The sequence below is a fragment of the Xiphophorus hellerii genome, chromosome 24, assembly GCF_003331165.1.
Source record: "Xiphophorus hellerii strain 12219 chromosome 24, Xiphophorus_hellerii-4.1, whole genome shotgun sequence".
NCBI classification, from domain to species: domain Eukaryota; kingdom Metazoa; phylum Chordata; class Actinopteri; order Cyprinodontiformes; family Poeciliidae; genus Xiphophorus; species Xiphophorus hellerii.
This window is the reverse complement of record NC_045695.1, coordinates 3,452,103-3,475,069: the sequence shown is the minus strand read 5'-3', so window position 1 is coordinate 3,475,069 and position 22,967 is coordinate 3,452,103. Positions and strand designations below refer to the sequence as shown.

Below are 22,967 nucleotides of genomic sequence, written 5' to 3'. Positions count from 1 at the left end.
GAACAGAAACAGAGCTAACATCTGTAGCTGACACTGTCATTTGTGGCTTTAATTCTAAAAATTCACCATCAAATCATTAGTTTATTTATTTACTAACCTTGGTCAGTACTGGCCAGCACTCCCAATGGATCTCCCATCTTGGAAAGATGGTTGAGTGGTTTGGGGGTCTCTGCAGCAGTGCTGTTTAAAGGGAGGGGCCCTCTGTTACCCCAACCACGTCCTCTGCCTCTGCCTCTGCCTCTCCCTCTGCCTCTCATGCGCCTGAGGACAAATAGTAAAGTATATATATGCATTTTTACAGATCTAAAGCGTCTTACTTAAAATAATAATAAGAAGAACTGGACTACTACTCAGTGGTTCCCTAAGAAAATAATCCAAGTTATTGAGATCCTTGGTTAAGTTTCCAAGTTAGAGTTTTGATCATCTTTTAAAATACCTATCGTAACCGAGCCAAAGATGAAAGCCATCCTTTTTTTTTTAACTACTTGACGCAAAAGTACCTCAAGAAAGTTTTGAATTAGTCTCGAATTTTCCAAGAACAGACAATTTGCAGATTCCACCAGATAATAACAGAGACGATGCCCATACTCACCCAAACTGAGTCGTTTCAAGAACGCCTCCGATCTGCTCCTGCACCTCCATGACTCTTTTCTTCCTCTCGACATTCTGAACCGTCGGGTAGTTTCTGCACGTACAATAAATTGGAATCCGGTCAGAGGACAGGAACGAAAGGTGGCAAAGCATCTAGAATTGTGTGCGAACTAACTTGCGTCTGTCCTCTCTCCATTTAGCAATCTCTGCTGGAGTATCCAGCTTGATTCTTTTGGCCCCTGGTGCATGGCTCTATTTTTAGAGCACAGTACACGTTAGAAAGAAGACAACTTTAAGTGATACCCAAGGACGTAGCCTACGTACGTTCTTCCAGTGAATGGCGACCAGCTTTTCATGAGCCATGAAGTTGCAGTCAGGTACAGAACACTGTTGATGATATTTCATACAACGATTGGGTTATGATTCAGATATTATCCAGAAAGCGACCAGTGGCAGATAAATACCTTGACATGCTGAAAAACGTGCTCGTCGTATTTTTGCTGGTTCTTAAAGCCCCGGTCACAGGTGTCGCAGTAATGGGAATACTCCGGCTCCTTCCTGTTTCTTTGCTGTGAATTCAATTCAAGATCCAAATCAAGAGGAAAGACACTATTACGCCCGCAAAAGCACTCATAGGCTTTGGACTTTTTACTGATTTGTTTTTTGACGTCACAACCTCAAACTTTTTATTTGATGTGATGGAACAACCGATTTGTAAATATTTGTAAAGTGGAAGGAAAAACAGCTCATGAAATCTGAATCAGCAAAACACTTTTCTTTAGTGCATAGGGCACCAAAATGGCTTCCAGCGCAGGGGCCCAAATCCTGGTAAATCCGGCCCTAAATAACAGAGTAGGAAGGGCTGACAACATTTGGAAAACCTTGTATCGTATTATTTACATTTAAGTATGACATAAAATCAATGTTTGGGTTTAAATAAGACCAAATGTGAAAAGGTTCAAAAGGTGATATACATATATTTAAAGTCACTAAAGTTAATACTGATTTTTCTTTTTTAAATAAACAAATCACCTTTTTGCCTTGTTGATAGGGAGGTCTGTAGTTCTGTCTGCCACCAGGATGTCCAGCTTGGTACCACTCACTGCCAAAATGCTGATAATAATAATGCATAATTAGCCCTAGTTAAATTAGCAAATTCACAATTTTCTATAAATTCTAAATTATTCATATCTATTACAACATTTGTTGTTAGCTACTATCAGCTATTGTTGGTTTTCGGATCTGCTTATTAGCAGATAGGTGTGTTATTAGTTCTTACCTTAGCAACACACTGTACATCAATGACCTTGATTGGTGCTTCTGGTTTACAATTGACCACAAGTGAAAAAATAACTATGTAGTTTCCAATTGAATTTCCTGAAGACAAAAAATGTACTTGTTTAAGTTCACATAAAGGTCTAAATTGATCTAAATAAAGTACTTTTGAATCTATAATGACATAGTTAACTCTGACATTACCTTTGTTGTTCTCTCTCTCATCCATGTCACCATGTTCAATAAATGATACTGAGCCTGTAACAGACATCAAGAATTATGCTGTCAGCCTTCTTTCTTTCTTTTTTTCTTACTTTAAGATTCAATTATTTTAATTTCAGTTCAACTTGACGGAGGAAAAATGGAGGCCAAAACATTTCAACACAATGGCCAAAATCACAGAAATGTCTAATAATAAATGTGGAAACAGACAAGGTCCGATTGAAAACTGGTTACGATCCAGAGGTAAAGAATAAGATAGGTGAGCAGAACCTAAATAAACAACAAGCATTTAAAAGGCGATTGTAAATCTGCACATCTTTTTAAATTAACATCTTGTGGAAGCACTTTTTGATTTAGTTTTGGCATTTAGTCTTCTTTGGTAGGTGTTACTCTACCACATAAAGCTTTTCTTTTATAACTTAAATGCAAAATATTTTTTGTAAAGTTTTGGGTTAATTACTGCTCTTTCAGCAAATTGCCTTTTTTTTTAGTTTGTGTACTCCAAATAACAATTAACTGATTACTAAATTAGTTGACGGTTATTTCAGTAGTCGATTAATCACGATTAATACAAATAATCGTTTCAGCTTTGGTCTGGACAAGACAATTCAGTCCACTGGGTGGAGCTGTTTGTCCAATTTGATAGTGACAGACTGAACTGACACGCTTCACTCCCGATTATTAGGAATTATTTTATTATTTTTTAGAGATATAAAAGTTACAAATAGCTATGTTGCCTTATTATCACTGTTAATGTTAATAATAATAATAAACGTGTAAAAAGCCAAATTTACAGTCAACCTATTGGAGGATAAAACACAGAATAAAAGGTGAACATGAAGATGTTTTACTCTAACATATCACACAGAAGAGGAAAAAAATATAACCTGTGTATTCTCCTCGTTTCCAAGGGGACACAGCCAGGGTGTATGGAGAGCCTTGTTCAGGGCTAATCTCTAGAGAAGGGCTACCACTCACAATCGGCAGGTCTGTCACTGCCTACACATAAAAAGCATTAAATGATTTAAAAAAAAAAGGATTTTCTCACATAAAACAACAATACGATATATTGCAGCTTGTCGTCGTAACGTGACAAAAAGTTAAACTTTAGCCAGGGTGTGTAAAACATCAGCAGTATGTGCAGAGGGAGTCTGTACCCTGAGAGTGAGGGTTTTCTGGGTGTAGTTGGGGATGTCCAGCTTAGCGTATGTGGTCTTCCCCACTGGGCAGGATAACACGATATGATCCAGCGGCAGGGGGGGCTCTCCCACTCTTCTGAGGGTAAACACGTGTTCCGTGCCGTCAAAGTCATTGTGTAAGCACAGCCTGCCCTGTGGGGGGAGGGGTGAAAAAAAACGGCAGTAGCAACAGGAAGCAGTCTCAACTGCAGCCACACAAGAATACGACACAGAACATGACATATTTTTAGGATTGTGGTATAAAATTTAAGAATAGGTGGTTGTGGGCACTTTATTAGAGGCTACTGTCGTGAAATAGCTGAGAGGCATGAACCATGTGAGCCTGCTGTCTGTGTGGCTTTTCAGCTCCTCCTCTACAAATTGAGAACGTGAGCATTGGTGGTTCAGTGGTAGAATTCTCGCCTGCCACGCGGGAGGCCCGGGTTCGATTCCCGGCCAATGCAACCTTTTCTGTTTTTCTCACTCACACCCCTGTTAATAGGGCAAGTAATGTTTATAGATAAGCTCCTATCCTACAGGCAGGAAAACATATAATATGGCCACATGTGAAGGTTTTGCGTATTATCTGCAGAGGGAATGAATTTTCAGGGCAGCGCTCTCTTAATTACAGCTGTTTCTATTATGAAAGAAATGATTTTACGCCCCTCCTATCAGTACTGTCACGCTTACTGTTGTGAACGTGATGACGTAAGGCATTAATTACAAATAAATCAACAAGAAAAGCCATGAAAGGGTTACCGTAGCAATGCATTGGGAGGTGGGAAGGACGGTGAGGGGGTAGATCTGTTTTGTTCCTGCGGGAACATCTACGACGTCTGGGCCTGAGAATCCTTCGCCGCACACTTCAGCTTGCACACTCCAGTTCTGAAGAGTCTCATTGAGCTGCAGCAAAGATGTGAATTTGGTTTGTTGTTTGTTCCTTGGGAACTTTGACTTTATTTTCAATTTTATCTTAAAAAAAACCACACAAAAAACCCCGATATAAAGCCAAAAATAAAAATACGAGTGAATTGAAATGTCTGTAACATTGCAATGTCCATCAGTGTGAATATATGCCACCTGCCCTAGCCCTCATGTTCTATTGTATGTAATTGTATGTTTAAGAATTGAATAAAAATAAAGTAAAAAAATAAAAATAAAAAATACGAGTGAATTTCTTCCTGCTTCTCACCAAAGGTATGTGCTGTGTGACTGACTGCAGAGCTGGTGAACTGAAGTCCAAGTGAGTTGCATTTTCCTATGATATAATATCACCAAGGCTGCACAGTGGCGCAGTTGGTAGCACTGTTGCCTTGCAGCAAGAAGGTCCTGGGTTCGATTCCCGGCCGGGGTCTTTCTGCATGGAGTTTGCATGTTCTCCCTGTGCATGCGTGGGTTCTCTCCGGCTTCCTCCCACAGTCCAAAAACATGACTGTCAGGTTAATTGGTCTCTAAATTCTCCCTAGGTGTGTGTGTGAATGTTTGTTTGTCCTGTATGTCTCTGTGTTGCCCTGCGACAGACTGGCGACCTGTCCAGGGTGTACCCCGCCTCTCGCCCGGAACGTAGCTGGAGATAGACACCAGCACCCCTCCCGACCCCATTAGGGACAAAGGGTGAACAGGAAATGGATGGATGGATGGATGGATAATATCACCAATCAGATTAGGATTGAATCAAATGAAATGACACGAGTTCCTTAAGTCGGTCTTTAAATACCCGCTGAGTGACGAAAGCCTTGAGTTGGTACACTCTGGTATCGAAACAGGACGTTAGCACCACGTTGCAGGTGAGCTCCCCCACTGAGTGTGCCTGGAAACGCAGTGGGATGTCCACACAGTCACACACTGTTGACATTTCATAAAGAAAAAGAAGAATGAAAAAATAAATCAGTATAAAGTCTCATCAATCTTACCTACAATTATAAAAAAAGGGGCTAAAAGAATTCCTCTGAGATTTGTACTTGTTTATGTAATGGCAATTATTGAGATATTCTGAAGGGACAACAGTTAGAAGATCACCTTCAGGTCAAACTAATCAGAAAGTGCTGGTAGCATCTTAAAGCAGCCATCAATGAATAGACAGGAAATCTAAAACTTAAGGGAAGAACACACAGCAGAAGGTCTGGGCTGGAGCTAAAACCAATTATAGGGACGATGTCTACAGAGCTAATTAAGATATTAAGTGATTAAAAAGAAAAAGTATCAAGAGAAACATCCCCTGTTGATTGTTTCATTGTAAGAGATGCCACTCATTCCTTCTATTCATTCACATTCAACCGACACTTTGAACCCGCTTCAAGATGGCTCCCATGTTTAAATAAAGTGTAGGAGAAATAAAATGCAACATAATAAAGGAGAGGAATTTCACTTTGTAGCTTATCGATTGACTGTAAAATTCAAACTGGAACTATAAAAATAAATTCCTTTAATGGAAATGAGGCACTTTCGAAAAAACATTTTTTGCTCTAGGATGAGGCGTTTTTTCCATTAAAAACAATCATTTTTAATAGCTTTGGTAAGCTATCCCTTGGCAAGCTAACTGTAGCGTCGCACTTTCAGCTCAAGTCACGGCAAATAAACGGTTATTTACATGCAGTCCACTAGGGGGCGCCGATGGACCACCAGTGGTTCAGAGACCGCAGTTTGAAAAAGACTGGTTTAGGGTAATGTGCTACTCTGGTTTCTTGAGGTGGGGTGTTTTGATACCCAAGTGGACAACTGACTCGCAGATGTAATGTGTGTGTGCGTGTGTGTAGGGGTGTGTGTGTAGGCGTGTGTGTGCGTGTACCTGTTAAAGCGTCCCATGGTACATTTATGCTTTCTTTTACAGGTATGGTAACAGTCTTGGGAAGATCAAAGAAATGCGGCAAAGAAACTTCCACTTTGTACCGCAACGCTTCATTGTAGTAAATACTTTCTATGAGCTGATTCAAAGAGAATAAGAGCAAAAGTGAAACATGGATGACATCAATAATCCACAGCAGAAGCCTCTACTTTTTAAGTGTGTGTGCGTGGGTGTGCGCGTGTGTTTTTGTACCGAACATTTGAGGTGCTTCTGCGTGGCTATGTCTGCTCTCACTGTACTGCTGTGCAAAGAGCGCGTCAGAATCCGTCTCCCGCGTTCTTTAGCGCTAATGCAATGCTGAGCCCAGACAGCTAGAGCGTCCTCCAGAGACTTGTTAACCAGAGGCACCCGCAGCATCTCCTCATAAACTTCTCCAACCGTACATTGAAAGCTTAGGAAAGACCCACATGTGTCTGTTACAGGAGCAACAAAAAACAAGTAAGGAAGACGAAAAATAAGAACGTTACGGCTTGGAACGTAAGGAATCCTGAGGTCTTACCAGACTTCCCTGGAATTAAAGTTGGACTCGCGGGAAGGGGGGAAGGAAGCGGAATTTCTGATGTAGCCTTCACCACATACACCATATCTCCCACCTAAAGAGGACGAGGTCGAGGTGTTTCAGAAAGAAACAAAATGGCAGCATACAAACTGTACAAAGTCTAAAAATGTTCCCGTAACTTTCTCCAATGATATGTGGAAACAACAGAGTTCCAGTACAAAAGTTTTGAAAAAGTAAATGAATTCAGACCTGGGGGGAGAGCAGCAGCACAGAGCAGTATTTGGTTCCTATAAAGAAGGGCATGTAGAGTATCCTCAGATTGCCTGGCTGGCCTGGCTTCAGATAAACAGTCCTCTCTGTACTGAGGAACTCATTGTTTTCTCCTTCTGTGCAGGCCAGCAGAGTACAAGGAAGAAATACTGGATCAATATATAGGCTGCTTTAGTGAGTGAGGTACAAATCGTATTCGTGTGGTAATCAGGAAACAGTCGTACAAACAGCACGTCATTTCGAGAACGGTTATTTATAGTGACTTGCATCAAGAAGAAAACTTTTCAAAATCTAATATGAAAGTCCAAATATGATAAAACTTGAAATATGTTTCCATATAGCATTCGATGTGGGTTTGTTTTGCAGTCGTAATATCATTTGTCCATTTGGTGTAGTTATAATTAAATATGTTATAGTACAGTGTGACATGTTATATCCCGCTATGCTAGGCACAAAGTTCACACTCCTTAAATTGCATGGTTTTTATACATATCTATGGTGTTTGGTGTTAAACATTTCACAAATGTTTCCATTTTCATTTGATTGTGCATAAAGCAACAGTTTACAGGATCGTACTTATGTTGTGGAGTATTTCTTTCTCGCTTACCTTCAAACTGAGCTCCACCAACCGTATCGGAAGTCGCATCCTTCTCCTTCTCACTGAACAAGGAATGAAAGAAAGAAAGAAAGCTAATCAACAAAGACTAACTGAACATCCTTCATGTTAACATTAATACTAACATTAAGATTGTTATTCTTGAACCTTAAATTGGTGTGGGTTCTTCACCAATCTTGATGTGAGGCTTTCAAGTGCTTGGTTTTAGCTTGTGTGTGTTCTCTGGAAAGTGTTAGCAGTGCTCCTCACCTGTCATTAGGTGACTTTTGTTGAGAAAGCCTATCTTTTCTCATTTCAGGCCCAAGTGGGTTGTAGGAAGACTCCACTAGCACCACCCTAAACAAACAAAGCAAGCATAATTTTATTCCAGAAAACTTTGCATTCCAGTCACTTGAATCCAGTACTTTTTGGGCTATATTTCAATGAACATGCATGCAAATTGCCACTGTTACATTTGGGTGGTTGCCTGTTGTTCAGTTTGTCTTCAGTTACTTACCTGAAATAAGCTTTTTTGTTGAAATTGTTGGTCAGTGGCACATTTATCACTTTGAGTTGGTAACATGGGGAAGTCAACTGGAGTGAATTCTGGAAAGTAGAAACTCAGTTAGGCAAAAAAATAAAAATAAAATAAAAAACTAGCAGCAAGAAGTTCAGGTAACGACTGCCACGCGACTACCAGATGCAGACTGAAAATCTTTCCCTTTATCTATGACAAATCCTACTCACTATCGGTGTGATTTGAGTGACACACGTCTTAAGGTTGAAAGCAAGCGTGGCGCAGCGGAGGCCGAAAGCAGAGCTGGCGATGAGCAGAAGAACCGCCTTTATGGGGCGCAGGAAGCAACACCTGAACTGGACGGTCAGCTCAGAGTCTGACCTGCAAAAACATCAACATCTGGTGTTATTTAATTTCTAGAGGTTAAAAGGAAAAGAAAGAGAGGGGGGGGGCATGTTTTTATAGCTCTCTAATGTTATCATTCAAGCTCCACTTTTCTGGGACCTTTTGAAGAGTCAGCAGAATCAGAGTGGCTTTGCTCTTTGACACAGTTCTCTTCCCAGAAATGGTGGAGCTTTACAAGTGGGGCAAGAGGCTATTTTTATAGCAAGCTCTCAAGAGTGAAACTGCTCCAACTTAATGAGCTGCATTACAGTTCCTGGACTCTGAGTAAAGAGAGGTGCAGCATAATTCGGCAGGATCAGAAACAAGTTATTTTTGGAAATACAGCTTTGGTTTTTAACAAATTTATTTGTCAGAAGTGGTTCATGCTGATTTAGTAAGCATGCAGAGCATTCCTAAACATGACAGAGTACTTTACTTTGAAGGAATCGTGGCTAAAATAATGTGCTTGTCATCATCTTTTGTGTAGTGTTTGCAAAAACACAAGAAAATGGAAAAAAAAGAATGTTTTTCATTTTATTTTTTTAACTACTACTTTTTACTTTAAATGTTGTTTTTTTTGGAACATGAGAAAATGAATAGGAAAATGTGTTTGGAATTTGTTTTTAGACACAAGCTGAGGTAAGAAGTATCTCCAAATATTGCAGGTAGTCTTTCACTTTTTACAGCTGTTTTGTACTGCACGGGTGTCGTACTGCAGACGTACTCTGCGGGAACGGTGACCACAGAGCTACCAGGGACAGAGAACAGATGGGCATCTTCTCCTAAAAGGAGGACCTTGTATCTGAGCGGCCTGGAGGAAGGGTTCTTCAGGCGCACCTGCGGTTCACAGAGAGCAGTTTAGACAAACAAAACTCAGCCATTTTCTGTCTCCTCTGCGCTCACATTAATTTAACTTACAAGGATTTTGTTGTATCATAGAACCAAGTGTGTGTGTGCGTGTGTTACGAGTTTGTAACAGTATGTGTGTGTGTGCCCTACCTGCTTGCTGAATGTGCTGTGCAGACGTCCTGACAGAGTGAGGGTCTCTGATGGCATGTAATGAGGAAGAGACTCATACAGGTGAACACACAGAAATAACGTCTGCACTGGGTTAATCTCACACAGCTCTGTGGACTAAACACACCACAGACAAAAACACAAAAGGATTAATACCATTTTTGTGTTAAAAAACATAATATAATATCTCAGTATTCCTCAAAATGTGGGCTAGGTGTAATGATTTCATTTAATTTCACTTCCGTTACTTCACCAGGTTTAAACATTTCTCTGTGCTGCAGCAGCTGTGTGACGAGAAGTGTGGGAGGAGTTTATTCTCTCTACAGCTGGATAACAAAATGAATTTCCGGACTTGAACAACAGCCATTTTGTTGTTTAATTTGTTTGGTTTTAATATCAATAAAGTCAGATGGAGTAGTTTGTTTTTGTTACTTTATGAAAGTGCAGTCTTATTTTTATTGCTTTGCTATTTTTGAAAATGTCCGATAACAAAAAACATTTTCTTCTTTCACAATAGAAAAGAAGTGGGAAATTGAAACAAATGTTGCACATTTTATTTTTTACACATTAATAGGGGAATACAAAAAAAAAATCCTTACTAAAAATTAACAATTGACATAATTAGGTGGTGAATTGAAATATTTGTGATTTACATAAACTTCTCTTTGTTTGCCCACTTATAAAGAGTTGATTGCTTGACAATTGTTCAAAAGCTGCAATTCTATTAAACATGAAACCGTTGGCTTTTGTTCTTTACCTTCATGTTTAAGCTGAGACCAAGTAAAATTAAAGCTTGAATCACAATAATGCTATTGTGAAAGATCTGCGGCGAGTTGCAAGGTGTGGTGTACATCCTCCGGAAGTGGCTTCTTATCTGTAGTAATTAGGAACTCAACAAGTAAGTCTAATCAAAATGAACTCAACAGCAGGGCAAACTCACAGTTTTAGGAACATTCCATACAGCAGAAACAGAATTGTTTATTAAACACATACCAGATAAGGGCAGTGAGCGGCAATCAGCGCACCAAGCACCAGACCATCTGCGAAGTCCAAATCAAAATTAACGATCCAGCGTGATGTTGGGACTCTACCTGAGAAGTCATAGTAATTCAAGAAATATTTATTTTTGACACACAGACAATCCAAAAAGAGACACAAATGGGTAGAGATTTATTTTGTCACGAGAGTTTTAGCAACATGTTTAGCCTTCCCGTGGTCTTAGGGCTGTCCCATCAGACCGTCAATTCCCAAAACTACATACACACACACACACACACACAAAAAACAAAAAGAAAAAAAAAAAACATGTGAAAGCGCACATGGCGTCAATGCGCCTGCGCATAGAAGAAAAAACTTCTGGGATCGAAATGACAGCATCTCTTGAGACCACAGGAGGGTTAAGTATAAAAAATTGTTTCTGAAAATATAGTAAGAAACTGTTTTAGGCCTAATTGTCCATATTTGTACAGTTTTATGTGGTACAGCGACAAAGTAGGCTTACCTATACCTGCGGATAATATTCAATGGCGACTTCAGACATAAACCCTACCTGCTTCCCACACGATCTTCCTCATCTTCTGGTAGTTCATGTTAAGCCATGACAGCAAGTGAAGCTCCCGTAGTGAGTAGATGGTACTGGTCAGAGCATGGGAGCCATCAAGAAGGGCGTCCTCTGTGTCCCTGGGGTACAAAGGTTCATGTAGGGTGTCCTCTGGTACATGACTCAACACCAGAACCTGACATATGGGCAGTGATGTTCAATAAAGGTATTCAGCAACTGATGTGCATTGAAGATTGGAACGACATATAACCTTGTAGATCTGCAGGAGCACATCAGTCCATGAGCGTTTGCTCAGAGACCAAAAGTCAAAAAAGTTACAATCCAAGTATTTCTCTGAGTCTTTTTCCTGAGAATCACAAACATAGACTTACAATAGGATCAATGTTCAACAATCAGGATAGAGAACTGTACTGCGGTAAAGGTTTGTTTATGTGCAAGTAAGTCAATACCTGCAAGGAGCACCAGTGCTTAAACTCCGCAACATCCAGCAGGTACTCAGGCTTGATGTGACAAAGACGGGCTCCCTGCACCCTGAAGACATGATTTTGGTTGGCAAAAATTTTTTTTAAAGTGACATTTTTGTATTTTGTTAATGCGGGAAAAGAATTTTCAACAGCTCTGCGATGTGTTATGTGCATGTGTTAGCATGGCATCATAAATAATATCTTTTAAAAGTATTGATAGCGACAATGAGCGGAAGTTTATGTTTTCTTTGGCAAAGACCAAGAGCCATTTCTCCAACTTGCGGCACACTAGCATCTTTCTTTGTGGTTGTATTTATGCAGAATGCCCTGCGCTATCGTCCACTTCCTGCTTTTTGAGCAGTCTCTGGAGCACTTGCATTCACACATGCATTCAAACAGTGCCAGAGTTCACTTCAACCACACCGAGACCTAGGTTTTTAGGCGGACTAGATTTAGGGGGGTGGAGGTTTCGGTTTGCATCAAAGTTTGATGGCGTGTTCACACCTCCCCAAACACACTGAGCTTTCTAGACAAACAAACCAAAGTTTGATTAAACGAGGCTATACAGGGGCTGGTGTGAATGCACCTTCCGTGGTATAACAAAATTTTGAAACTATTTCCATGGCAGGAAACCTTTAAATGAGCTATATGATAAACAGGAACAGGCTTATTTGTGCATTTGTTGAGCCTACCTGAGAAATTCCAGCATAGCTTCATTCTGTTGTAGCAGCTGTGTCAGGATCTGTGTTTTCTGTGTTCATTTAGAGTTTTTTGTGTCCTTAAGTCTCTTCGTTGTCCTGTCCTCCCCTTGATTGTTCCCAGGTGTGTCTCGTCTCTGTGATTACCCTCCTGTGTATTTAACTCCACCTGTGTTCTTTGTTCCTCGTCGGGTCCTCGTCTAATGTGCGTTCGTGTTGTTCCGTGTCCATTCCTTTGTACGGTTGCTACCGGTGTCGAGCCCTGGTTTCCGCTCGGCCGTGCTGCCCGTTATTTTGGACTGTGTTTCTGGACATTCATCATTAAATCCACTTATTTATCTTACCTGGGTCCGCTGCGTCTGCCTCACCAACTCCACCCGCACTTCATGACAGAAGGACCCGACCAAACTGAACGGTGAGGCCCACTTTCCTTATGGACCCAGAGGGATTATGGGGGGCGATCGAGGACTATTTGGCGGTCTTGGCAAGTCCGTATTCAGCCCGACGGCGGCTGAATACGTCCACACGCCTGGTCCTCCTGCTGGACGAATGGATCCCGCGACTTCCGCATCTGGGGCTGGCGGAGTTGCAACAGGAGGCAGAGGGGGAGTGCCTGACGGCGGCTGCCGTGCTGAGAGGTAACCCTCTGCCTCCCAATCCGCACAGTTTCTCCGCCAGCCCAGATCCAGCTCCAGCTCTGTCCGAGGCCGTTCCAGCCGGCGCACCCGAGGCCGTTTCTGCCGGCGTTCCAGCCGGCGCACCCGAGGCCGTTTCTGCTGGCGTTCCAGCCGGCGCACCCGAGGCCGTTTCAGCCGGCGTTCCAGCCGGCGCACCGCAGGCCGAATCAGCCGGTGTTCCAGCCGGCGCACCCCAGGCCGCCCGGAGACAGCGACGTGAGCCGCCGGTGGACCCGGCCCCTCGTCGCCTTCCGGAGCTGTCACCTCCGCTGCCGGTTCCCAGGCTCCGCTGCAGCTCGCCCCCGCAGCCGGTTCCCAGGCTTCGCTGCGGCTCGCCCCCGCAGCCGGCCCCGAGGCTCCGCTCCGGCTCACCTCCAGCCGGCGCACCCGAGGCCGAATCAGCCGGCGTTCCAGCCGGCGCACCCGAGGCCGAATCAGCCGGCGTTCCAGCCGGCGCACCCGAGGCCGAATCAGCCGGCGTTCCAGCCGGCGCACCCGAGGCCGAATCAGCCGGCGTTCCAGCCGGCGCACCCGAGGCCGAGTCAGCCGGCGTTCCAGCCGGCGCACCCGAGGCCGAGTCAGCCGGCGTTCCTTCCGAGACTCCCAGTGTTCCTTCCGAGACTCCCAGTGTTCCTTCCGAGACCCAGACCCCCAGCGCTCCGACTCTGACTCCCTGCGTTCCGACTCTGACCCCCTGCGTTCCTCCAGAGACCCTGACCTCCAGCGTTCCTCCAGAGACCCTGACCTCCAGCGTTCCTCCTGAGACCCTGACCTCCAGCGTTCCTCCTGAGACCCTGACCTCCAGCGTTCCTCCTGAGACCCTGACCTCCAGCGTTCCTCCTGAGACCCTGACCTCCAGCGTTCCTCCTGAGACCCTGACTCCCAGTGTTCCTTCCGAGACCCAGACCCCCAGCGTTCCTTCCGAGACTCCCTGCGTTCCGACTCAGACTCCCTGCGTTCCTTCAGAGACTCCCTGCGTTCCGACCCTGACCTTCTGCGTTCCTCCTGAGACCGAGACCCCCAGTGTTCCTCCTGAGACCGAGACCCCCAGCGTTCCTCCTGAGACCCTGACCCTCTGCGTTCCTTCCGAGACCCCGACTCCCGAGACCCTCTACGTTCCCTCCAAGACACCGACTCCCGAGACCCTCTACGTTCCTTCCGAGACCCCGACGACCAAGACCCCCTGCGTTCCTCATAAGACTCCCAGTGTTCCGACTCAGACTCCCGGCGTTCCCACTGAGACCCCCTGTGCTCCACCAGAGACCCTGCCTCGGGGGGCTCGTCGTCGCCGTCTGTGGGCGGCCCCCGGGACTCATCATCGCCGCCTCCAGCGCCGCGGACGGCCGCTGGACCGCCTCCGTGGTTCCCGCCGCCACAGACGGCCGCCGGACCGCCTCCGTGGTTCCCGCCTCCAGCGCCGCGGACGGCCGCCGGACCGCCTCCGTGGTTCCCGCCTCCAGCGCCGCGGACGGCCGCCGGACCGCCTCCGTGGTTCCCGCCTCCAGCGCCGCGGACGGCCGCCGGACCGCCTCCGTGGTTCCCGCCTCCAGCGCCGCGGACGGCCGCCGGACCGCCTCCGTGGTTCCCGCCGCCGCGGACGACCGCCGGACCACCTCCGTGGTTCCTGCCTCCTTTGCCTCCGCCCACCCTGTGGGTAGTTTTTTGTTTTTGGACTCTTGGCCCTTCTTGTGTTTCCGCCCACGATGGTGGGTTGTTTTTTGTTTTTCTGGACTCTGGCCCCCCGTCCAGCGCCCCTCCGCCCACCCTTGTTGTGTTTTTGTTTTTTCTGGACTCTGGCCCCCCATCCGGCGCCCCTCCGCCCACCCTTGTTGTGGTTTTTTTTTTGGGCGTCTGGTAGCCGCCCTTGAGGGGGGGGTACTGTCAGGATCTGTGTTTTCTGTGTTCATTTAGAGTTTTTTGTGTCCTTAAGTCTCTTCGTTGTCCTGTCCTCCCCTTGATTGTTCCCAGGTGTGTCTCGTCTCTGTGATTACCCTCCTGTGTATTTAACTCCACCTGTGTTCTTTGTTCCTCGTCGGGTCCTCGTCTAATGTGCGTTCGTGTTGTTCCGTGTCCATTCCTTTGTACGGTTGCTACCGGTGTCGAGCCCTGGTTTCCGCTCGGCCGTGCTGCCCGTTATTTTGGACTGTGTTTCTGGACATTCATCATTAAATCCACTTATTTATCTTACCTGGGTCCGCTGCGTCTGCCTCACCAACTCCACCCGCACTTCATGACAAGCTGAGTAGTGCGCTGGTGTATATCTTTTGAAAATGTTTGGCACATAGGGATACGAGGTATCATTCTGCCGGTCAAATGCTCAAGCATATCCACTACAGACCTACAGTGCAAAAATTGTATAGTTTTTTTGAGACTTCAGAAGCAAGCACAGCCAAACAACTGGAATAATACTTTAAATCACTGAGTGTCATCCCTACACACCTTGTATCTTTATTTTGGGTGACACTAAACGCTCGCCCAATGGAGTCGCTTGTTTGAACTGCAAACACAACTCTGAATGGAGACAGTGAGGGGAACGCTACAGCAGATGGCTTTCAAAACAATCAGCTTTGTGGGGTTATGTGTCAAATGTTACCTTCTGAGACTGTGAGGTACACATATGGGGTTTGTTCCACTGGGCCATCCATAGAGGCTAAACCACTTCTCTACAGTCAGTAATACTTTCTGGTAAAATTTTGTTTCTTCTGACCTGGCAACAGGGAACCTTGGGATAGAAAGACTGGCTGGGGTGTCACTTTTAGAAGAGGAATTGTCATCTTTGCTGGTTTGTTCATCCATACTGTGACAATTTGACAAGGTATCTGAAAAGGGAAGATGACACTTTAGTGTGAAATGAAACTGGTCATTCAGGGTCTTTGATTTGAAATGTTATATTCTGGATTGTAAAACCTGAGGCACACTCAGAGACAAATCCCAATGCGCCTACATCCAGTAGCCATTGTTACAGCTATATCCTTAACTGTTTTTGATTTCACAACCACAGACTCCATTGCTTTCTCCTGGATCTCTATGTAACAGAACGGACCAACACTAAGTAGCACACTGAAGTGAAGCAAAGATGCTAGACTTATTTTTAAAAAACACACAAAAAAAAAACATATACAATTCAAAGATTGTGTTGTGCCATTGTATTTAGCTCCCCTGAGTCAATACTATGTTGAAACAGTTTGTTAGCACAGGCGCTCAAAGGGGATATGCATTATACAAAATGCATACGGGTGCCATGCTAAAGCGGGCGCCAAAATTACACCGGAAAAGTTCCGTAAACTGCATTTTCTGCATTCACTAGTAACACCTGTTTCTGCATGTGCAAATGATGTGAGAAAGTGCAGAGTTGCAGCCCTTTTTCTCAATTTGAATCAAATAAGCTGGAGAGCATCTGTGAATATAGTCCTGTTAGACAATTTGATTGGCTTTATGTCTGGACTTTGGGCAACGTTTTACACATGAACTTTAAATTAACCTATTCCATGGTAGCTCTTGCTATTTAAGGTTATTAATCCTGCACAAAGACGAGCCTCCACCTCAGTCTCAAGAGTTTTAAAGTCTCTAACACAGGAGAAAGTTAATGCGGTATGGACATTATATCAAGACACTGCTCTTAAATACAAAGACAGTAAGTTTTTCAAATTGCGTATTGTGGTCTTAGAAGTTAAGAGTATGAACTTATTTCTTAACTACATTGTTAACTATGCAAGAGTTTGTGTTTGTAAAATTGTACATGGTATCTGGTTTACAGGATTTTTAAATATTATTATGTTTTTTTAAGGAACAAGGAAAACAGTTTTTAGTACTATTTATCCTAATTTATTCTTATTTGATGTGATCTCTTCAAGTTTTTTGTTTCACTGGGGCATGGCGAGAAATGTGATTTTGATTCCCTGTATGTTTAATACTTTGACTTTTTACCACAGCTGTATCCCCCACACAGAAGTCATTTCTGACCTGAGGTGCAGTATGCTGAGCTGTAGTGGTCAAACGATGACGACGAGGATGACGATGTGATCGGGCCAGATGCGGGACTTGGTGTGTTATAGTTCAGAAGAATAGCCTCCACAGATGTGGCTCCTTCATGAAATATTTCAAATCAGAAGCAAAAAAATATCAGAACAGATTCTAGTTTAATTTATTTCAGCCCGCCTTCAGATAACTTAGGCAGCACATGAACTCATTTCCCCCCTCTGTTTATATAGCTCTCTCAGTGCAGTACCTGCTTGCAGAACTACATGTTGATGGTTGTGGTGTATCGCCAAGTAGGGCCAGGCCGTTAGCAGACAGTTCTCAGCAACTGCACACACCTTAATCTTGAATCTGAAGAAGTGAAACGCAAAAAAAAACAGAAAAAAAGTTGAAGGGAGAGATTGAAGATTTCTAAAACCAAACTAAACTACAGACAAACAAGGTTACTTGTTTTTCATGTGGTCACTGAAGGTGACGGTTGTGCACAATGACACCGGGACAGCAGAGCAGAACGACACTTCACACAGTAGAGAGATAACTTTGGTTCCCTGTAGGTTGGAAGACAGCAGATTAAAACAAATTTAGTAGAAGAATTTCCAAATCTGTATCTCAGTGCAATTTCTAACAAAACTGAACTGCAAATAACAACAAAATTGTGTTGTTGTTTTTTTTGTTTTGATGTGGCCTGCCGTTATGATTAGCAGGCCACATCAACTTTTACCTCGCTGATGTTCTGGGTATAGATACGGTTTCCATGAGGAAAGTTGACAGAAATAGGCTGGATCTTAGTTCCATCCTTCGTTTCCACCTTTTCGCATTCCGCCGATATGGTTGTTCCGCTACAAATGAAAAACAGCCGACAACTCACCACCAAACTTGACTGAGCATCCTAAAAAAATGTGGATGTGGAGTCTTCCTCCTTAACGTTTTCACATTCTGACAATTTACAACCACAAACTTCAATATAATTCAGTTTCCTGACATTGAAATATAGCGGTGGCAGAGTCACATGTGTTAGGTGTAAATGTTGTGGTTTTTATTTGCAATATGTTTATTATTTTTAATCCTCCGCCATAAACAAAATCAGCATGTCGATTAGGCTGCTGCTTTCCGACGTAAGGAAACCCACCATGACAGTAGATGGATCCAGGCCTGATTGATTTCAATAAAGCAAATACTCTGAGATGAATAAGTGACTGTGGCTTTGTTTCCTGTGTTATAATTTAGCATAGAAGGCTTAGCACAGATGGCTTATTGCCACCAATTAGAAAATGCAATAAAAATCCATCTTCATTATTGCTCTGCTTACAAACAAACATGGCAGCTTTAGGCGTATCTCTGTGAACTAACCATGGATAGCCAGCAGTTTGCAAGAATAGCATGGTTTCTGTGCTCTTTGACAGTGGAACAGGGGTGAAGAGGATCTGACGGGGGGAGAAGACGATACTTGGACGACTGAGGAGAATGATGACTGACAGCTTTCTATAAGGATGCTGTTCTTCATTTATTTGTCTTCCTTCCTCTCCCTCCCCTCTTAAATACATTGGAATGGACACTTTGGTTATTTTTTCTCCTGGGGGTAAAAAACAACAACAAAAAACAAAATTAGAACAGAAATCAATGATCGGAATGCTGCAGCTTTAAATACAATTCGCTTTCTGCTTTCTAACAGAAGCTGCGCGCCATATCATCCATCCACCTGGGAGTGAGAACAGTTCAGAGGTGATATTTAAAGCTTCAAATGAATTTCGATGGAGAAACACTCGTTCTAGAGGTGCGACTGCTAGTGACACTGCACCGTTTTCGTGGCCTCAGGGTTGATGGTGACTGCCAAGCACACGGACTGGCCAGGCCTGAGAATGCCAAACGCTGGAGCCACCGCGCACAGCTCTTCTGCGGTGCCAAGGTCAAACCACCAACGGACGCCTTCTCCTGCGACAGCTTTCCAGCAGATGCTCTGTTCACCCTTAGCTTTCAGCTCGACGATCTGCTGAGGCAAGGAGGGTGGGGAGGAGAGGAGGACGGTAAATTATCCGAGGCGTGAACGCGTTGCTGTATTTGTCATGAGGTGGTGACACGTGTTAAACAGGGTGCTTTGAAACGCAAAAGGGGAGAGGGAAGTAATGGGAGCATGGGTAAGGTCCAATACCTGAGGGAATGTAGGAGAATGTGACACAACAACAAACTGCAGGCGAGTGGAGGACATTTCCACTGGGGCAAACTGTCAGGATCTGTGTTTTCTGTGTTCATTTAGAGTTTTTTGTGTCCTTGCGTCTCTTTGTTGTCCTGTCCTCCCCTTGATTGTTCCCAGGTGTGTCTCGTCTCTGTGATTACCCTCCCGTGTATTTAACTCCACCTGTGTTCTTTGTTCCTCGTCGGGTCCTCGTCGAATGTGTGCTCTGTCTCCCGAGTTTCTGTGTTGTTAGCGGTTGCTACCGGCGTCGAGCCCTGGCTTCAGCTCGGCCGTGCGGCCCGTTCCTAGAGTGTGTTTCCCTTCATTAAAATCATCATTATTCATCCAACCTGGGTCTACAGCGTTTGCCTCACCAACCCTCACCACACCTCATGACAGAAGGACCCGACCAGAAAGTACGGTGAGGCACGCTTTTTTTTTCATCATGGACCCAGAAGACATTAAGGAACTCACGGAAACGATCAGCGAGTATGAGGAGGCAATGGCCAAGCCGTACGCTGCCGGCCGACGCCTCGGTTTCGCCATCCGCTTGGGACTGTTGCTGGACTACTGGGTTCCTCGCTTTCCGCACCCGGGGTTGGTGGAGTTGCAGAGGGAGGCAGAGTGGGCGCGTATGGCGGCTCTAGCCGTAATGGCTGGCGAACCTCTGCCTCCCAAGCCGCACAGGTTCTCCGCCAGCCCAGATCCCGCTCCAGTTCCGGGACCAGCACCTCCAGCCGGCGCACCCGAGGCCGTTTCTGCCGGCGCTCCTGCCGGCGCACCCGAGGCCGTTTCTGCCGGCGTTCCAGCCGGCGCACCCGAGGCCGTTTCTGCCGGCGTTACAGCCGGCGCACCCCGAGGCCGAGTCAGCCGGCGTTCCAGCCGGCGCACCCGAGACGAGACTACCTGTGTTCCTACCGAGACTCCCTGTGTTCCTACCGAGACTCCCTGTGTTCCTACCGAGACTCCCTGTGTTCCTACCGAGACTCCCAGTGTTCCTCCTGAGACCCTGACCTCCAGCGTTCCTTCCTGAGACCCTGACCTCCAGCGTTCCTCCTGAGACCCTGACCTCCAGCGTTCCTCCCGAGACCGAGACCTCCAGCGTTCCTCCGAGACCGAGACCCCCAGCGTTCCACCCGAGACCGAGACCCCCAGCGTTCACCCGAGACCGAGACCCCCAGCGTTCCACCCGAGACCCAGACCCCCAGCGTTCCGACCGGACCCCTTGTGCTCCGACCGAGACCCCCTGTGCTCACCAGAGACCCTACCTCGGGGGGCTCGTCATCGCCGTCTGTGGGCGGCCCCGGGGCTCATCATCGCCGTCTGTGGGCGGCCCCCGGGACTCCCCATTGCCACCTCCAGCGCCGCGGACGGGCCGCTGGACCGCCTCCTGGGGTCCCGCCCCCGGGGTTCCCGCCTCCAGCGCCGCGGACGGCCGCCGGACCGCCTCCGTGGTTTCCTGCCTCCAGCGCCGCAGACGGCCGCCGGACCGCCTTCGTGGTTCCCGCCTCCGGCGTTCCCGCCTCCAGCGCTGCGGACGGCCGCCGGACCGCCTCCGTGGTTCCCGCCTCCGTGGTTCCCGCTCCAGCGCCGCGGACGGCCGCCGGACCGGCCTCCGTGGTTCCCGCCTCCAGCGCCGCGGACGGCCGCCGGACCGCCTCCGTGGTTCCCGCCGCCGCGGACGACCGCCGGACCACCTCCGTGGTTCCCGCCTCCTTTGCCTCCGCCCACCCAGTGGGTAGTTTTTTGTTGTTTTTGGACTCTTGGCCCTCCCTGTGTTTCCGCCCACAATGGTGGGTTGTTTTTTGTTTTTCTGGACTCTGGCCCCCCATCCGGCGCCCCTCCGCCCACCCTTGTTGTGGTTTTTTTTTTTTGGGGCGTCTGGTAGCCGCCCTTGAGGGGGGGGTACTGTCAGGATCTGTGTTTTCTGTGTTCATTTAGAGTTTTTTGTGTCCTTGCGTCTCTTTGTTGTCCTGTCCTCCCCTTGATTGTTCCCAGGTGTGTCTCGTCTCTGTGATTACCCTCCCGTGTATTTAACTCCACCTGTGTTCTTTGTTCCCCGTCGGGTCCTCGTCGAATGTGTGCTCTGTCTCCCGAGTTTCTGTGTTGTTAGCGGTTGCTACCGGCGTCGAGCCCTGGCTTCAGCTCGGCCGTGCGGCCCGTTCCTAGAGTGTGTTTCCCTTCATTAAAATCATCATTATTCATCCAACCTGGATGTAGGAGAATGTGACACAACAACAAACCCTCACCACACCTCATGACACAAACAGAGCTAAAGAGAAAGGGAAATAGAAAGGATGTATATATATATGTATATACTTTAAATTCTAAAACTCCTGTCATTAACAAAGTCATAAACTATCACAATACAACAGAAAGATTGCTAAAACTTTGTGAAAATTGGATGCTCCAACAATGAACACTTTAAATCTGGGTTTTGGAATGGAAAACGCAGGCTAACGTCAACTTCGGTGAGCCCACCTGTGGCATCTACTGACAATGACTGTTCTTCGTCTGTGGATAAAGTGGTAGACGTCGTCATAGTCTTCCTGCTGTCAGGTGTCAGCAGTAGAGTAGTAGAAGACGAAGGTAAGGTGAAAAAAGAGGGCAACGAAGTGGGCCATTTAACTCCGTTGACCATTATTGGCAGTACGAAGTTGTAGTCGGTCACCTAAGAGAGCATACATTGTCTTTACCCTCCTTCTACTGCCTATGTAGTTGTAGTTAGTAGTTATTTTTCATGGTGAATTTTAACAGAGACCCACACAAGACATTTACTTAAAATAATAGTGTCTTGCACGTTTTGTCATTTTTGTGATAGACGAACAGAAAGTAGAGCAGAATTATTCCAAAGTGGAGAAAAAATAGAGCAAACAATCCCTTTCCATATCATCAAGTCATAATTTGGCTAAAAAAGACCTTTAAACGCCATGCATGCAGGCTATGTAAAATAGTTACATAGATACAAACCTGAACACAGGTTTATAGTTAGCATAGATGCTAAGTAGCCACTTGAGATCAGCCTACAACATCTTTTTGATGCTTCGTGAATCTCAAACATTCAGAAAGGTGGTTAAGCAAATCTTACCTGCGTGGGAGAAAAGACAAGGAAACACTCCTCTGTCTGACCACTACCAACCTCCATCACAGTTATTCCCAGCTCCTTTTCTGTTTACCGAAAAAAAAGATACAGAAGCAACCAGACAAAACAAAAATAAAAAAACACTGGCTTAGCTCTTCCCATGACAATATATATTGGGTACGACATCACTAGCATAGTAGCATTTATCAACTGAGATACTTTAAAGTGCATACATACTTGTGGAGGGCTGGCGGCCTTTGATTGAGAAGTCTTTGTATTTTGACAGATCAAAAGTGACTTGGGAAAGAGCCGCAGAGTGGTTTGTTATGGAGAAAGGAATCCTCTGTTGAGATCCAATGTGGACTCCACAGAACTGAAAATTAAACTGAAACAAAAAGACAAAAAAAAAAACACACATTATTTAGCAAAAGTTGGTGCTGCAAGCCAATCTTACGGTTACGGGTCAGTAAATTGGATGGTCAACAAAAAATGATCTTATTTCAGAAATTCAATTCTGAATTGAGGCCACACCAAACATTTCACTCCATCATACTCACCTTGCTGAAAGTTACATTCGGAGGCTCTACTGATCCTCCAACTCTTAGCTGGATGGACTTCATGGTCTTCATCGCTATCTGAAAAATACACACACGCAAAACAAAAAGTTTTTAAAAAAGGGTCAAAATGGACATAAAAAGAGCACCATTTGTTTCTCTCACCTCAATCTTGGAATCAAATTTAAAGATACAGTCTGGGTTGAACTGAATGCGAATCATGGCCTGACCTCTGCTTGGTACAACACCTACAGATGGACTCACTACCATGCCAGGCAGAGGGCAAATGTCTACAACCTGCCTCAAACAAGAACACGAACATGGAATCTTCTGTTAGTCGGCAGCCATTGCAAAGTGACGTCACAGGGTCGGAGCCGAGTTGCATGC

The 22,967-nt window shown here is 45.4% G+C and overlaps 1 protein-coding gene and 1 non-coding gene across 2 annotated transcripts in view; one reads left to right on the top strand and one right to left on the bottom strand.

The window, feature by feature from the left end:
* The window catches only part of LOC116716263 (cilia- and flagella-associated protein 47-like), a 32,089-nt gene that overhangs the window by 1,947 nt on the left and 7,175 nt on the right, over positions 1 to 22,967 (bottom strand). Inside the window, 45 exon segments of the mRNA XM_032557188.1 lie at positions 98 to 261; positions 593 to 685; positions 767 to 843; positions 916 to 978; positions 1,056 to 1,160; positions 1,624 to 1,704; positions 1,871 to 1,968; positions 2,071 to 2,124; positions 2,976 to 3,087; positions 3,246 to 3,419; positions 4,026 to 4,169; positions 4,459 to 4,524; positions 4,984 to 5,111; positions 6,055 to 6,190; positions 6,304 to 6,524; positions 6,611 to 6,704; positions 6,860 to 6,996; positions 7,488 to 7,540; positions 7,746 to 7,832; positions 7,993 to 8,081; positions 8,223 to 8,373; positions 9,101 to 9,213; positions 9,376 to 9,510; positions 10,151 to 10,267; positions 10,387 to 10,484; positions 10,943 to 11,129; positions 11,205 to 11,300; positions 11,404 to 11,485; positions 12,111 to 12,148; positions 15,029 to 15,131; positions 15,233 to 15,304; positions 15,387 to 15,612; positions 16,757 to 16,879; positions 17,022 to 17,122; positions 17,219 to 17,319; positions 17,493 to 17,610; positions 18,122 to 18,347; positions 18,572 to 18,758; positions 18,921 to 18,992; positions 19,319 to 19,323; positions 21,426 to 21,615; positions 22,033 to 22,112; positions 22,264 to 22,411; positions 22,584 to 22,661; positions 22,746 to 22,877. Coding sequence (XP_032413079.1) covers positions 98 to 261; positions 593 to 685; positions 767 to 843; positions 916 to 978; positions 1,056 to 1,160; positions 1,624 to 1,704; positions 1,871 to 1,968; positions 2,071 to 2,124; positions 2,976 to 3,087; positions 3,246 to 3,419; positions 4,026 to 4,169; positions 4,459 to 4,524; positions 4,984 to 5,111; positions 6,055 to 6,190; positions 6,304 to 6,524; positions 6,611 to 6,704; positions 6,860 to 6,996; positions 7,488 to 7,540; positions 7,746 to 7,832; positions 7,993 to 8,081; positions 8,223 to 8,373; positions 9,101 to 9,213; positions 9,376 to 9,510; positions 10,151 to 10,267; positions 10,387 to 10,484; positions 10,943 to 11,129; positions 11,205 to 11,300; positions 11,404 to 11,485; positions 12,111 to 12,148; positions 15,029 to 15,131; positions 15,233 to 15,304; positions 15,387 to 15,612; positions 16,757 to 16,879; positions 17,022 to 17,122; positions 17,219 to 17,319; positions 17,493 to 17,610; positions 18,122 to 18,347; positions 18,572 to 18,758; positions 18,921 to 18,992; positions 19,319 to 19,323; positions 21,426 to 21,615; positions 22,033 to 22,112; positions 22,264 to 22,411; positions 22,584 to 22,661; positions 22,746 to 22,877 — 5,155 coding nt within the window.
* On the top strand, positions 3,660 to 3,730 carry trnag-gcc (transfer RNA glycine (anticodon GCC)). The gene has a single exon. It is a non-coding gene; the product is annotated as a tRNA-Gly (tRNA).